The sequence below is a fragment of the Gopherus flavomarginatus genome, chromosome 4 (genome assembly GCF_025201925.1).
Source record: "Gopherus flavomarginatus isolate rGopFla2 chromosome 4, rGopFla2.mat.asm, whole genome shotgun sequence".
NCBI classification, from domain to species: domain Eukaryota; kingdom Metazoa; phylum Chordata; order Testudines; family Testudinidae; genus Gopherus; species Gopherus flavomarginatus.
The window spans coordinates 120,249,734-120,266,689 of record NC_066620.1 but is presented as its reverse complement, the minus strand read 5'-3'; the positions used below and the strand labels follow the sequence as shown (position 1 = coordinate 120,266,689).

Here is a 16,956-nt window from a genome sequence, read left to right as displayed (position 1 = left end):
CAGAGCCCCCCGGACCAGTGGCCAGGACCCTGGCAGTGTGAGTGCTGTTGAAAATCAGCTCGTGTGCCACAGGTTGCCTACCCCTGCCTTACAAGGTATACTTCATATAAGATTTATCACAGTTGTGCAACAGTGGTGGCGCCTTAGTGTAAACATAGTCATCTTTCTTTTTATACAGAGTCACGGTGGTGTTTTAAGCAAAAATGAAATAGACAACCTAAATGCACCAACCTACCTATTTAGAGTCTTAATAAAACAAAGGAAATGTTAAAATAGGTTTTAAATATTAGTATCTCAGGCCTTGGCTACACTGGAGAGTTGCAGCATTGGTGGTGGGTTTACAGCGCTGCAACTTACTCACCATCCACACTTCCAAGGCACATACAGCACTGCATCTCCCTGGCTGCAGCGCTGGCTGTACTCCTGCTCTGCCTGGGGTGTAACGATTGCAGTGCTGGTGATGCAGCACTGCTCCACCAGTGTGGCCACCAAAAGCGCTGTTATTGGCCTCCAGAGTATTCGGAAGTGTCCCAGAATGCCTGTTCAGTCACTCTACTCATCAGTTCACACTCTACTTCCCTGGCCTCAGGTGACTCGCCCTTTAAATGCCGCGAGAATTTTAAAAATCCCCTTCCTGTTTGCTCAGCCAGGTGTGGAGTGCAATCAGTGAATCTTTCCAGGTGACCATGCCTCCACGCGCCAAACGAGCCCCAGCATGGAGCAATGTCGAGTTGCTGGACCTCATCAGTGTTTGGGGTGAGGAAGCTGTGCAGTCACAGCTGCGCTCCAGCCGTAGGAATTACGATACCTATGGGCAGATCTCAAGGGCCATGCTGGAAAAGGGCCATGACCGGGACGCAGTGCAGTGCAGGGTTAAAGTAAAGGAGCTGCGGAGTGCCTATTGCAAAGCCTGCGAGGGAAACCGCCGCTCAGGTGCTGCCCCCACGACCTGCCGTTTTTACAAGGAGCTGGACGCAATACTTGGGGGTGACCCCACTGCCAATCTGACGACCACGATGGACACTTCAGAGCGGGGGGGGGGAGGAGGGGGGCTGAGGAAACCGATAGTGAAGGTACTGTGGTGGGGGGAAGACACCCCGGAGTCCCAGGAGGCATGCAGCCAGGAGCTCTTCTCAAGCCAGGAGGAAGGTAGCCAGTCGCAGCAGCTGGAACTTGTTGGTGAAGGACAAGCAGAGGAACGGGTTCCTGGTACGCAGCTTTTATTTTCAGGATGGAAATGTTTCGGGAGAGGAGGGGGGGTTTGGGCTGCATGCATGCATGCCTAGATGTGGAATAGCCCATTGATGTGGTCTATCACGTCGCGGTAATCGGCCTCGATAATCTCTTCAAAAGTTGCAGCCAGAGTGTGGGCAATGTGCTTGCGCAAGTTTATAGGGAGAGCCACTGTGGTCCTTGTTCCAGTCAGGCTAACGCGTCCACGCCACTGTGCCGCGAGGGGTAGGGGGACCATTGCTGCACACAGGCAAGCTGCATAGGGGCCAGGGGGAATCCGCATTGCTGTAGAAGACCCTCCTGCTCTTCCCAGGTGACCCGCAGCAGCGAGATAGCTTCCAGGATGAACTCCTGTGGAAAATGTAGATGCCCCCTGCAGTACTTTGCTTTCCCCAACGCACAGAAACCCCTGCAGATCCCTGAAGCAATCATTCCCCCTTACTCACCATTTCCTGCCTCCTGTGGGTTAGGTGCGCTCTGTTAGGTACGGGAAAAGTATGCTAAAGTGAAGACTGTAAACTCCTTCACTGTGTGGGAATAACTGTCTGGGTGCGATTATAAACAGTGCAGCCTGTGTTAACTGTTGCCATTTTTGTCTTTCGAACAGTGTCCTTGACTACTGGACTGCCCTTATCCACTGGCCAGAGGCTACAAAACCTCAGGAAGAAGCTGCAAAAAAGCAAAGAAAACATGCTGAATGCAGTTATGGATCACTCTGCCAGAGAGAGTAAAAAACTGCAGGACTGGAGGAAAAAACTCCAGGACTGGAGAGAAAGGGAAAGCAGGCTCCGCCAGAGAAACAGAGTGGCTAAGAAGAAAAGCACAAAGCAGCTGATAAGCATCCTGGCGCGCCAAGCGGACTCTATCCAGTCACTCGTGGCCATGCAGGCAGAGCACTTCCATGCCGTTCCTTTCCCCCCCCCAGGTCCCAGAGCTCTTTCCCTTGTTCCCCAAAGTCAGCTCCAAACCCCCTTCCCCAGCATCCAGGTTCTTACCACCACCAGCTGCCCTCAATACCTGTACGTTCACCAACCAGCCCTGAGAACTACGACCCTTACCCTCTGCACTCAACCCCCATCACCATGCAGTATTTTCATCCTGAAGTGCAGCAGTCATTGCACAGCACTCCAGACAGGACATATGCAAACCTCTGACTGTACAGTTCACCACCCCACCCCCTTGTTGTGTGTCTGTCAAGAAAGTTATTTATTTTCTTTTCAATAAATGAATTCTTGGCTTTGAAAACAGTCTTTATTTTTGCAGAAAGTGGAAGATACCGTAGCCCAGGAAAGAAACAGGCAATGCAAATCATCATTTTAGGAAAAACGGATTCCTACTAACATTGTAACCAGTGCACCTCACTCCCGTGCAAGGCACCAAACATTACTGTTGGTTTTCAGCCTCAAATTCCTCCCTCAAGGCATCCCTAATCCTTGTAGCCCTGTGCTGGGCCTCTCTAGTAGCCCTGCTCTCTGGCTGTGCAAATTCAGCCTCCAGACGTTGAACCTCGGAGGTCCATTCCTGACTGAATGTTTCACCCTTCCCTTTACAAGTATTATGGAGGGTACAGCACGCGGATATAACCGCAGGGATGCTGCTTTCCCCCAAGTCTAGCTTCCCGTACAGAGATCTCAGCGCCCTTTTAAACGGCCAAATGCACACTGCACAGTCATTCTGCACCGGCTCAGCCTGTAATTGAACCAGTCCTTGCTCCTGTCAAGCTTCCCTGTATATGGTTTCATGAGCCAAGGCATTAACGGGTAAGCGGAGTCTCCAAGGATCACAATGGGCATTTCGACGTCCCCTACTGTGATCTTGTGGTCTGGGAAAAAAGTCCCGGCCTGCATCTTACTGAACAGGCCACTGTTCTGAAAGATGCGTGCATCATGCACCTTTCCAGGCCAGCCTGTGTTAATGTCATGAAACGCCCACAGTGATCCACAAGCGCCTGGAGAACCATAGAGAAATACCCTTTCCGATTAATGTACTCGGATGCTAGGTAAAATGGTGCCAGAATAGGAATATGCGTCCCATCTATCGCCTCTCCACAGTTAGGGAAACCCATTTGTGCAGAGCCATCCAGAATGTCCTGCACGTTCCTCAGAGTCACGGTTCTTCTTAGCAGGATGCGATTAATGGCCCTGCAAACTTGCATCAACACAATTCCAGCGGTTGACTTTCCCACTCCAAACTGGTTCACGACCGATCGGTAGCTGTCTGGAGTTGCCTGCTTCCAGATGGCAATAGCCACCTGCTTCTCCACTGGCAGGGCAGCTCTCAATCTCGCGTCCTTGCGCCGCAGGGTGGGGGCGAGCTCCTCACACAGTCCCATGAAAGTGGCTTTTCTCATCCAAAAGTTCTGCAGCCACTGCTCGTCATCCCAAACTTCCATGACGATGTGATCCCACCACTCAGTGCTTGTTTCCCGAGCCCAAAAGTGGCATTCCACAGTGCTGAGCATTTCAGTTAATGCCACAAGCAATTTAGTGTCATACATGTCAAGCGACTCGATATCATCGTCAGCTCCAAAGTGACAGTGAGGAGTCCAAAGGAATAGCTCAACTGCCAAACATGGTGTGCTGGTGACACTCATCAGCAAAGTCCTCAGCAGCTCGGGCTCCATTTCCCACAGAAATTGCACTGCACAGAAACCGTTGGGAGACTCACAATGGCACCAGACGTGGACAGAAAAAAACAGTGACTGCTGGGATGTGAAGCAATGCACCACGGGGAGTTGGGACAGGAAGCGGAATGACGTGCACCTTTCCGTCCCCTTCCCACAACCCAGGGCGCCAAAATGAGACGAGGTGCTCTGTGGGATAGCTGCCCACAATGCACCACTCCCAACAGCACTGCAAATGCTTCAAATGTGGCCACACTGCAGCACTGGTAGCTGTCAATGTGGCCACACTGCAGCTCTTTCCCTACACAGCTGTACGAAGACAGCTGTCACTCCCAGCGCTGTACAGCTGTAAGTGTAGCCATGGCCTCAGTCTGAAATCAGGAATGAATTTGATTTTGATCATTCCAATTCTAGTTCTTCTCTACAGAATAATGTCCATTGTGATTGGTAAATTATTGGATTCAGAACAGTTCAATGTTTGACTTTTTTTCCTTTAAGAAGAGAGCAAACCATAATTCGAATGTTTGATCAATGGGTTGACTACTTCTTTTAATCTGTTATGGATTTACCCATATCATCTTTCTCTTACTCTGTCTCTTTATCTTCTCTGTATTTAAATAGACTTGTTAGCACTTGGAGTTTAATGCTGTTCTGTTTGTGGTTTTACACATTACATTTCCTTAGATACCTTTGGTTTTGGTAGCTTGACCTAATGGAATTTACTGGTAGAGACAAACTATATGCACGTATACATGAATATATCTAATTGTATCTAGTAGACTAGGGAAGTTGTACTTATACACACAAACCAGTATTACAAATCTTAGTTTCAGTCTTTTAAAATACCCATTGTAGTTTTTCTAAGTGTCATGCACTCTGAAGTCAATGGTACTCCTTGCAATCGCAAAGTTCCAATTGTGCAGATTGCTTTGTAGGCTTAGAATCTCAAAGAGTTGCATAATGAGGGAAGCTCCTTTGAATTTAACTATTTTAACCTTGTTACAATCTGGTGTTGAAAAATGTTCCACTTTACGATCAGGGTATTTAATATTAATAAAAGCAAATATCCACTACATCATGGTCACCATATGGTATTGACTAAGGTTTGGAGACTTATTATGTTGAGTGTAAATGTTGCCTTAAATTATTTTCATCTTACTGTTTGCATTTATGTGACAAAATCTACTTGAGAAACCCTAATTTCAAAGCAGTGGGGGACAGGGGCGGTTCTAGCTTTTTTGCCGCCCCAAGCACGGCAGTCAGGCTTCCTTCAGCGGCTTGCCTGCGGGAGGTCCATCCGTCCCGCAGCTTCAGCGTACCTGCTGCCAAATCCGCGGGACCGGCGGACCTCCCTCAGGCAAGCCACCGAAGGCTGCCTGACTGTCGCCCTCGCAGGGACTGGCAGGGCGCCCCCTGCGGCTTGCCACCCCAGGCACACGCTTGGAGCGCTAGTGCCTGGAGCCGCCGCTGGTGGAGGAGGGAGGAGGGATAAACCCTCTACTGAAAATTATAAACGGAATACACCTCTATCTCGATGTAACACTATCCTTGGGAGCCAAAAAAAATCTTACTGCGCTATAGGTGAAACTGTGTTATATCGAACTTGCTTTGATCCACCCGAGTGTGCAGCCCTGCCCCCCACCCGGAACATTGCTTTACCGCATTATATCCGAATTCGTGTTATATCAAGGCAGTGGGCTGGATAGCTCAGTGGTTTGAGCATTGGCTTACTAAACCCAGGGTTGTGAGTTCAATCCTTGAGGGGGCCACTTAGGGATCTGGGGCAAAAATCAGTACTTGGTCCTGCTAATGAAGGCAGGGGGCTGGACGCAATGACCTTTCAAGGTCCCTTCCAGTTCTAGGCAATAGGTATATCTCCATATATTATATTAGATCAGGGCAGAAGTGTAACTTGCTGCTTTGTTTTAAAGTAAACTACAATCACAAACCTCATATGTATATACAGAAGAAACACTTTCCTGGACTATTTGGCTTTTTTTTTTTTTTTTGAGGTTTCTTTTACTAATTCAGGCCTTGCTGACAATCATGATCAATTTAATGGCAGTCTAATATTTATGGTTAGTGTAAAGTAACCAGCAAGTTTATTCCCAAGCAAAGTTGATGTGTTTTAATGTACAATATAGATGTTTGACAGGCATTTTGAAACTTAATAACGTGTATTTTGAACAAAATCTCCTGGCCTTAAAAGCCAGTAAATGACTAAAATGACATTTATTTGTGTGTGTGTCTGTGTATGTAATTTTAACACAAATTAAAATAAATGGCATTTTAGTCATTTACTGGCTTTTAAGGCCAGGAGATTTTGTTCAAAATACACGTAATAAAGTTTCAAAATCCCTGTCAAGTATCTATATTATACATTAAAACACATCAGCTTTGTTATACACACACACACACACACATATATACCAACTTAAACTATTCTTGACTAACATAAGATGTATATAATTTATAAGGATATCAGTCAAAATGTTAACATTATAGCTGAGTGAATACTGCACAAAATGAAACAAAAAACCCAACCACCCTTCCATCAATAGCTGTAATTTTTAAACATATTCACTCTGGCCATTCTTGTGCCTCTTTTGTGTTTACTTTCCACAAATATTTGTGTGATTAAGTGTTACTGGTAGCAACATTTCAAGGTACCAAACCTTAAATTGCTGTCTGAGTAATCATCATGGTGGAAGTGCCTGTCCACATCTCTGGTCAGGAGACAGCTGCGTGCTGCTGTTTCAATCTGAAAAATTGCAGTTAAACAGCACGGCTCACTTTTCAAATATCGGGTATCAAATACTTATAGCAAATTGTTCAAGATTGATGAATAGAATGGAAAAGGGCAAGAAGATTTGAATAATGAATACACTTGAAATGATCTATTAGCTTTTCTGTTCCAAGAATATCTGCAAACTCACATCAATTATTCATTGCAAATTATTTCTGAATTCTATTTAATATTGAAATTTGGAGAAGAATATCAACATTCCTGTAAATTCTGGTTGAAACTTGAGTTATCTTTGGACTATTTAAAAAACAAACAAGAAACAAAAAAGCAAACCTTAGAATGACTTTTAGTTTGACTATTTACTTTCATTTGCCATTTTTTGAATGAGCTTTTGGGACTAATCTTTTATATTTTAATGCTATACAGGACGAAGACCAGTATTCTCACTTGTTGGATTATCAGTCTTTGCTATACAAGGGTCACAATTCCTTTCGTGAGAAGTATTTCAGTGGTGTGACAAAGAGGATTGCCAAGGAAGAAAAAGACAACCAGAAGTAAAAAAAAAAATAAAACAAACAGATTAAAAATGAGGAAAGTATGAAGATTGTATTTCTTTTGTAAAGACATCTGGATGCTTCAGAAAGCAAATACTGTTTTCGATTTTAAAAAAGTCACAATGAAAACCACAACATAGGTTAAGAACAGTTCTTTTTAATTACCTTTGTTTATAGCAGATTTATTGTACAAGTTTTGAGCCTTATTTAATTTATATTTGTACTTTCAAGTACTAATGATGATTGACTAAAACCATTATTATTATTATTCTTTTACAGAAAATAGTAGTATTGTTTGGCTTCTTAAACTGTGAACATCTGGATGCTTTAGAAACACGTAATAGAGATCAGGGTTTGCTTATTAGCAATATTGCTTTCATTTGTTTTGTTTTTTGTAACTGATACACAATAAAAACCAACAGAGCTTGTTGTGACTTTTTAAAATTGTGTTGCATGCAACAGATTCTCATGTGAATTCTTACTGCCATGTACTGGGCCAGCTATGTTTAAAAAAAACAAAAAAACAAAAAAAAAAAAACCCCTAGGAGCTGAGGACCTGACAAGGCTTGGAGAGGCTATTAAACCCCATAAAGCCTGTCCGCATCTGAAGCTCATCTGTACCTTGGGTTTGCTGTTGCATTCTTAAACTTTGACTGCTGGTCAAGCTAACTGTCTGCAATTTTTGGTTCAGAAACTAACTGATAGTTAAAGCAGTAACAACAACAAAAGATTTGGTAATAGTTTCTTAATGGTATTAAGCCTGATCAGCTCTTTGAAACTGAAGTTGTATTTTTAACAGGAAAACTTTGCTGAACCTACATTGTGTCCATCGTTAAAATATCTTGCTTGAAAACTACCAGACCCATTAATTAAGAATATTAATGGCTTTACTTGCTTTTGGTGGTCAAATATACCTCAGCAGGGCATTGATGAGTGTATCTATTTGTTCCAGCTAGACAGAGCCCCATTTCTTAATTTACTGCAGGTTATTGTGGTCATATAATAGTCTGCATATAGTGGTGACCTTCAAAAAGCCAGTGATACCTAGGCAGACACGAGTCTGCATCTCTTCAGTTCATTGACTTAATTCACCTTCCCTTGTGTTTGACTCGGAGGGTATTGCTACACTAGAGACTTTACATCAGCGCAGCTGCAACAATGCAGTTGCATTGCTATGAGCTGTCTAATGTAGTTCCAACTGAGCTCTCCTGTCGGCTTAACTACTCCAGCCCCGCGCTCTGTGAGCTGCGGTAGATATGCTGGCAGAAGCTCTCCAACCGACCTAGCACTGTCTATGCCGGCACTTTAGTTGGTGTAACATGTGTTGTACAGGGGGTGATTTATTCACAACCAGTCCCCGCTTTTCTGGCAGACATGATCTAAATAGCTGTACAAGATGAGAGGCAGTGGAGAAGCAGGCCCCATATATGTGAGAGCGCTTTGATTTAGTGTCTCCTCCACTTGTCCCAGAATGCTGCTACCTCGGGAATAACATGTAGCATCTATTTAGCGTGTGACAGACTGCTAATATCCTGAGCAAATTTTATGGAATTAAGGTAACTCAATAAAGAGTTAAATCAGACCTTATTGAATTAGGGTTAATACCTTTGAGATACTGTATTTAAAATGCAATTTGGTATGTGTTATTGTTGCATAGTATGTGCCTTCTCTAGTAGAAGGGGGTTGCTAATGTACTTCCTCTGTTACCAGCCCGTTAAAGCCACTTGCCTGGAGAGGTTTTCATATATTAATTCAAATTGAATTCTCCAGGGACTAACAGAAGATGATGATTTTTGGATAAATAACCTGGTTTTAAGCTGGTTCCAGCACTCGTGTCCTGAGACCCTCTAAGATTGGGTGCCCGTTCTGAGCAGAAGCTATGATGAACTTGTTACCACAAAGGAAACCCTCTGGGTGGGGTGTTGAAGGACTGCTTCTGCCAGAGAGTAGCCCCATGTTAGGGTTGGGATGGTGTCTGGTAAGTTTATGAGCATGTACATAGGTTCTTCTATTATTTTTAACATGTTTTTCTCTGTAGTGCTTTTACCTTAAAAATAAAGTAGGCTTGCAGAGAAAACTGGGTGGTAACTTATAACTGTAGCAATTACACCTTGGACAGCCTGTCTTGCTGGGAATACACAGTGAAGGGAACTGTGCAGCCTGGGAATATGCTGGTAGAAGGTGTGAGATGGGGGCTCTACCCAAGAAAGGCAATGGCTGGGGAGCTGGAGGCCTGAGAGTGAGTGCTGCTAGACCACTGAGGGGAAGTACAGGTGCAGTTGCCCTGGAACTAGACAAGCAGTTCACACATCACATTCTTAAGTAGTTGAAGAGTACCACATTCCAATTGAAAGTACAAGTGGAATTTTGGCACTAGTATTACATTCACTGTTTCAGAATAGTACCAAATTTAAAAAGTCAGCTAAAGAAGCATCTCTCGACCACCTGATGTCACTTAGGAGCAGCTTCAATTATCTAAGCTCTTCGGTCAATTTTTTTCCTGATCTGACATCCCTATAGTAGACTCTCCAATTATGTACCCAATGTGTGGATGCTGCTGTTTTGTTAGTGTGAATGCTGTGGTGCAGCTGCCATGCTTTCTGTAATGAGGGATCCTTTCAAGTTTGTGGACTGGGGTCTCCTCTCCATTATGGATGGATGGATTGTCCTTCCTCGAAGGAATCAGCCATTAATAGCAGAGGTTTTTGACATCTCTACTCAAGCTGACTCTATCCCATCTCTCTTCCTCAGATTCCAATTAGTTTCCTGCCTTATCATTGACACATGTTTCTTAACTCTCCTATAGCAAATGTAAGAGGATTGTGAAAACTTTTGCCTTTGAATAAGGGGTCACCAATCTGAAAAAGTTCAGAAACATTGCTCTAAGTGCCAGTGTCCTCACAGAATGGACCCGTACAGAGAACTATTGAGTGCTAGCTATTATGGAAAGAAATCTTACTGTTCTTAGTCTCTCCCCCCCCCCCCCCCCCAACGCCCTCGGTGGTTATTTCCTCTTTGTCCAGGACTTTTTTGTGATGTGTGGATTATGAGCTAGAGGTAGGGGTGGGTGGGTGGGTGTGTGTGTGTGTGTGTGTGTGTGTGTGTGTGAGAGAGAGAGAGAGTCACAAGTGAACATACTAAACCCTATATAATGCCCTCTCCCCACCACTTATCAAGAACAACAATGATCCTGCCAGGGCAGTGGAGGGACAGTGGAGGGGCAGTGTTCAGTCTGAGGCTATTGCTTTTATGCAGTTGTGCTCATCAAACTTTCCTCCCCCTGCCAGTAAGTGAGCAGCTGCTGCACTCAGTCATCAGGCGTCTGCAGCAGTCTCCTCTCTGCAGGGCTCCCCTATTGGGCAGGTAGAAGGCTGCAGGGCCACACTGCAGCTGGGTTAGTTCCCTTCACAGCTATGTTGTCACCTCCTTTCTGGGAAGCTCAGAGTGTCTAACAGCTGGGGAGGAGTAGGAGCCAAGTCTAGAAGGAACAGAACTGACCTGCTGCCAAGGAACATCACCTGTAGTAGCTCTTTTTTTTTCCTGCCACTGTTGTGCTGGAGATAAGTCCATGGGAGTTGGCTGGTTTGGAAAAGACCTAAGATGGGCATTTTAGGGAGAAGGACATGAGTACTGGGGAGCTTGGGAGGGTGGAGACAGTAAACATGTCATGGGAGCAAATCTGAGAATGGGACTTGGAGCCCTTGGAAGCCAAAAAGAGAAAAGGATGAAAACATCCAAAGCTTGCCCCACATGAAATGAAACTGGAAAAAAATGCATTTTGGTTTGAAGCAAACAACTTTGGGGGGATTTTTTGTGGTTCTCAGCTCTGACCGTAACCAACCACGGCAGGGCTGAGCATTTCCCATATACAGTGCACTTGTGGCTTGAGGTAACTTCAGCTTTGGGTATTTGTAATGTGAGCACCACCTCTTCTCCTCCTCTATTGTAGGTGTTCATCTCTGAGTTGCCCATCTGCCATTCTTCAGATGGATCTGGCTGTGATGTTGGCAGGTCAGATGCCAGTTCTTGCCCAGGCTGCAGGCATTAACTAAGAACTGACATTTTATAGCCTGTTCACCTGTATGTTAGTTTTACTCAAAATAAGTATTAGTCTTATAAGAATGTATTTAGTCTTTAGACTTTATGAAATGCTTGTAAGTTGCTGCATGCATTAATCTCACTTGTAATGTCTCTATTGCATGCTATAAGAAAATATGTAAGTTTCTTGCTTTATAACTTTGAAACTGCTCTGAACTTGTGAACTCAGGCATGGGAATCATCTCTCCCCATCTAGAAGAACTATCAAAATCAGATGAGCCATCAAGGAACTTCACAAAACAAAGGATTGCTTAATGGCTCTGTTGCACCTGGGAAATGCTATGTGCAGGGAAGCTCGTCCTGTGGGATTGGAAAATGAATGAAGGAAATAAAGCAAAGCCACAGGAAATTTTTCCATCTTTTTGGCTGTTTGAACTCTGAAGTACCAGAGATGGTAAACTTAAGCCGGAGATCCTGAGAGGCTGCCTCCTGGATCCACCCTGAAAGACACTTTGAATTGACAGATCACTCTCAGGGTTTAGATGGTAACTCATTTGTGTGTATGTTTGCTGGCTTAAACCTGTAAATAACTTATTCTTTTTTTTCTTGTTGTTAAACCTTTTAGATGGTTTATTGCAGTATTGGCTACAGGCATTGTCTTTGATGTAAGATCAAGGATACTAATTGATTTGGGGTGCACGTTTGGTCTCTTGGGACTGGAAGCAACCTGAATGTGGTATGATTTTTTTGGTGTAAGTGACCATTTATCACTAAATCCAGTTTGGCTGGCAAGATAGACGGGAGAGTCTAAGAGGACTGTCTATGGCTCCCTGGTAAGACTCTCATAATGATCCAGGAGTTCACATTTATTACTGGCTTGGTGAAATCTAATTAAGAACATACCACCAGTTTGGGGTGTTTGCCCTGTTTTTGACAGTCTGCCCTGAGTATGCACTCATGGCCATGAGCCACTCCTAACAGCGTGACACTGATTTTCGTTAGTGTGTGTCCCAACCTTAGAGTTACTTAACATATCTCTGGTTTTCATTAAGAAATGTGTATTTTGGTGGGACTGATGCCTCACTTCTGTGGGGATGTATCCATGGCAATGCAAGCACATGTCCATTAATGCGCAATTGAGGACAAATGACTAGGAATACCAATCATAATCTTCCATTCCATTCTGTCCCAGAATAGGTTTTTTCTCTGAATAGAATAGGACAGCTGCCCAGTGCCATGGTAACTGTCCTTAGCAAATTCCTCATCATTCTGTCTGAGATTCATTGCAAACATGGGGTCAGATGCTGCTCCCTCTGAGGACAATGGAGTTTTTGCTATTGACATAATTGGGAGCAGGATTAAGCCTGTAGATATTTGTATCAAAAGGACCAAAAGGCTTCTGCACTTGCTGCCCTACCCTCATCTACTGGATGCATTTGTGAAATAAATATGGTGGATAAATTCAGCACAAGATGCATTCATTCAGCTATCAGAATACTTTGAGGAGTGGGTTTGAGTGACTACATATTCTTAGCAAAGATCAAAATAACCTTTATGCACATGTACAGAATTACTTGGGTAATTCCAAGTAATTTGGAAGGGCATTTAGATGTCCTTATTTATGCAGTCTCCTTTACTGAGTGCTGTTCCTATCTCTGACAGGAACCAGTGTGATCTTGAGCAAGGTCGCTTCTCTGGCCCCAGTTTACTCATATGTAATTTGGGTTCAGTGCCTACTTCATAGGGGTGTGTAAGGGTTTAATATCTGTAAAGAAGCCTTGAGATCCTGAGGTAAGAGGTGCTAGGTAAGTACAATGCGCTCTATATGGTAATAAACCACAGACTGGGGATACACCCAACCATTTAGGATACCCACTTCTATCCCTAGTACAGCTGATAAAAAGATTCCAGGATGTTTTTGAAAGTATTTAATGGCTGTTCAAAACTGGCAGTAATATTAGACAAGTTCTACAGCTGGTCAACCTCTCACCCTATCCCCGCTGCCAGACCAAAAAAAAAAAAAAAAAAATGAAATTTGGGGGAGACAGGGATCAAATTAAAAAAAAATAATTCTCAAACTCAGAATTTGGAAAAACTTCAACCTGCTGTAGTCCCTATTGCCATTGGAAGCTGTCATTGCATGTTTGGGAATAGAGGGTAGAAATCCATTCTCCCTCCCCCCCAAAACAAACAAACAAACAACCCTTGTCCTTGGGCCACTGGGTCTTGTTATATTTATTTCTTACTATGTTCACAGGCTTGGGGAGATACTTCCCTGAATTTGGCTCTTGCTCTCCTAGCTTATTCTAGAATATAGTTTGCAAAATGAAGGAATTTGTGCATGTGTTTTTAAAGAGGGAGAAGACATTTGTGTTAAACAATCCCTGTTCCTAGGGGGAATTGAACCAGTAGCTCTGAAATTCAACACTGTAATTTCAAGAGCCTGGGAGCATTGTGTTTCCTTTCAAGTCTTCCCTCTTCAAGGTCTCAGATGGAGGGACAGGAGTATGACTGGCCAATGAGAATGCAAGGTGACTCACACTAAGGAGAGCTGCTGGTGAAATTTATGGTGCATTAAAGTAACTTGCTATTAATTATTTGAAAATAAATCATTTTTGTTTATTAACACAATGGACCTGGTCAGCCGTGTCACTTTAAAGCAGTTGATAATGACAATGGCTTGTAGATAGTCTTGGAAGGATCAGATTTTTTTTTATCAGTAAATGTTGATAAACATCAATTTTTGCCATAGACATACACTGATGAAAAAATATTTCCATTGGTGCTAATTGAAATTTACAGATAGGTACAGTAAGAAATATGCTTAAACTGATTTAAGGCTATTTAGTTTGTATATTTTGACATGTAATGTTGACAATTTGCGTTGTAATGGCTATAAAGCTTTAATTTTTTGATCAATGTCTACTGTCATTTAAATAATTGTCTAACCCCTCTCCCATTGTCTGACCTCCTCCCCACAATCTCCCATAACTGAAAATAGTATTAATTAGAAAAAAGCTTCAAACCCATAATTTTGTGCAACTGTAAACATTTCAATTAATAAGTATAGAAAAATGCTTAACTGCTATTAGTCAGGATGCACAGGGATGGTGTCTCTGGCCTCTGTTTGCCAGAAGCTGGGAATGGGTGACGGGATGGATCACTAGATGATTACCTGTTCCGTTCATTTGCTCTGAAGCACCTGGCATGGCCACAGTTGGAAGAGAGGATACTGGCTAGATGGACCATTGGTCTGACCCAGTATGGCCATTCTTACGGTCTTATGTTAAACATAGCTATTATCCATTGAAATTATTTAAAAAATGGAAATGGAAATCTGCCAAGCCTACTTGTAGGTCAGTTGAGTCTGCCTGAATGATATGAGGTGGTTGGGTTTTTATCTGCTCTAGGAGATCTGTATGGTTGTTTTGTTCCCAAATAGTGAAGTTCTGGGAAGCAATCCCGACAAGCCACAGTTTGAACTTGATAAACTACTTCTGTTTGCTGCAAGAAATGACCTTCCAGAAATGATCGAGACCTACATCACTATTGGGGGAAAGGAACTGGAGGGAAAAAAAACCTTGAACTATTTTTCCTCCATTTAAAATTTAGAAAATTTCTCCCTTTCTGAATTTAATTATATAACCATCTAATAGATTTTGTGCCATTTCATAATAATTATGGGGTAGGCAAAAATATGAAACATTTCTTAATTAAATCTGGATTTTCATTTGTTTTTTTTATTTAAAAAGAAAACACTTGTGCCAAGAATCTTTATTCTCCCCACCCCCTTTTTTGTATTTTCTTATATACTTGGCAGAATTAATGACAGAAATCTTTCCAATTGTGACTTTGCCAAAATCCTGTTCTGAAGCTCCTACTAATTTGGATTAAACTGGATAGTTGAAAGCTTCAAACAGCAAATCTTGGCGGCAGATTGCTGAGGCCCCACAACAGTGACATCAATTGTTCTTATCTTCAGAGGGAAAATAAATAAGTAAAATATAATTTCGTAATCACACAGTTAGCTCTGTCTTTTCCATGGGCTTGGGAATTCCAGCTATGTGTGGAAGGATCATGGACTACAAAAATGAGGACAGCCTTAATCTTCTGCTTAGCCCCCCTTTGCAGATGGTGCCTGTGATTTGCAAGGTGAGGTGTTGATTTAACTTGTGTAATGCTGGGCGGTGTTTTGATACCTTGTGCTACCTACTGTGTGCATGAACATGGAAGCTGCATTTTAAAGCATGGTTCTTCTCTGAAAATGATTCTCTTAATGTGTAAAAAGCGACAGAGTCCTGTGGCACCTTATAGACTAACAGACGTATTGGAGCATAAGCTTTCGTGGGTGAATACCCACTTCATCAGATGCATGTGGTGGAAATTTCCAGAGGCAGTTTGGCAACTCTGAGGTTTTAGGATTATGATTTCTTTAAGCCACAGGATCTTAACAAGGCCTTACTGTTGGGTACCTTGCTCCCTCCAGCAGTTCCAGGAGTAGCTGATGCTTTGTTGCCTCTGCCCTTACTGTCCAGATTTTCTGCCTCTGGAGTTAGCTGCTGCAAGTACTTGTACTGTGACCAGTAATTAAGTTAATTTCTTTCAGTTGGGCAGACCAACCTCTGGCAAGTTGCTTACATCCTTTCCCCTTCCCGCTAAGGGAGCTTTCAGGAAAGCTTTCAAGCTTATTAGGACCCTGCTCAGAGTTTTTCTCTTCAGCATTCCTTATCCATGCTAAGTGTCCTCTATGGGTGAGCCAGGGAAAATGCATTACTATAAATCTCAGCAAGTCCTGCCTGTGATGCAAACCCACAGACCCTTATTCTGTCAGAGAAAGGGCCTCTTAGTCCCTGGGAAAGGGTGGCACAGCACCCTGGCCACTTCCCAGGCAGATTCCTCCCCTACCTTAGTGCACTGTAATTAGGGTGACCAGATGTCCTGATTTTATAGGGACAGTCCCGATATTTGGGACTTCTTTTTAATATGGGCTCCTATTACCCCCTGTCCCAATTTTTCACACTTGCTATCTGGTCAACCTAATTGTAAGGAGGTTGAAAGGGAAAGGCTGCTACTCCGGGTGGGCCTGTGCAGGGATTCCCTGCTCTGCGGCTGCTCAGAACACAGAAACATGTTCAGGAAGGTAGAAGAGCAGCTTTTCAGCAAGCTGCTCAGTCAGAATTCCTGAGCTGCCTAGAGTGCACAAGAAGGATTAAAAATAAAAGCAGCTCACAAACGTGGTAGTTGAGAAGTTTGGATACTTGCAAAGGAAATAAACCCTGGTGTAAGACTCATCAGCGTTCCAGGTGGAACTTTATAGGAGGTTATGTCCTTTGTCTTCAAGTTTCCACCACTATCACTGAATGCAATGAAGAGCTGCCTAACCTGTACCTGGAGATGGACTTCTTGCAACTCTTTTCCAGCTCCCTGGAACACCCTCTTCCTGCTGGACATATGTTTGTAAGGAGGAGTCTCTCCTGGCCACCACTAGAGGTGGTTTTTCTCCTCTGGCTGTTGAGCAGGCAGGAAGCAGATGCCTGACTCCCCATTCCTTGTCTGGCCCAGCAACTGTAAAGGGACTGGGGAATATAGAGAGCCTGACCTGCTTCCTCTACCCATGGTGTCATGAGGTGGGGGTAGCACTGTGGAGACAAAAAGGGGGAGGCCAGTGCTGAGGGCAATCAATGACTTCAGGAGAGAGGAAACTCAGTTAAGAGATTCAACATAGTGGGGCTTCATAATTGTCACTGTCTCACCAATTTCCT

The 16,956-nt window shown here is 43.5% G+C and overlaps 1 protein-coding gene across 9 annotated transcripts in view; it reads left to right on the top strand.

Moving 5' to 3' along the window:
- TRMT11 (tRNA methyltransferase 11 homolog) overlaps positions 1-7,600 on the top strand; it is a 58,059-nt gene extending 50,459 nt beyond the window's left edge. For 3 of the 9 annotated variants that reach the window (XM_050949751.1, XM_050949749.1, XM_050949746.1), the window contains one exon: positions 4-1,834. In XM_050949751.1, the coding sequence (XP_050805708.1) occupies positions 4-51 (48 nt within the window). In that variant the 3' untranslated portion in view covers positions 52-1,834. The other 6 variants (XM_050949745.1, XM_050949743.1, XM_050949752.1 and 3 more) reach the window with 4 other exon arrangements.
- Positions 7,601-16,956: the final 9,356 nt, after the last annotated feature.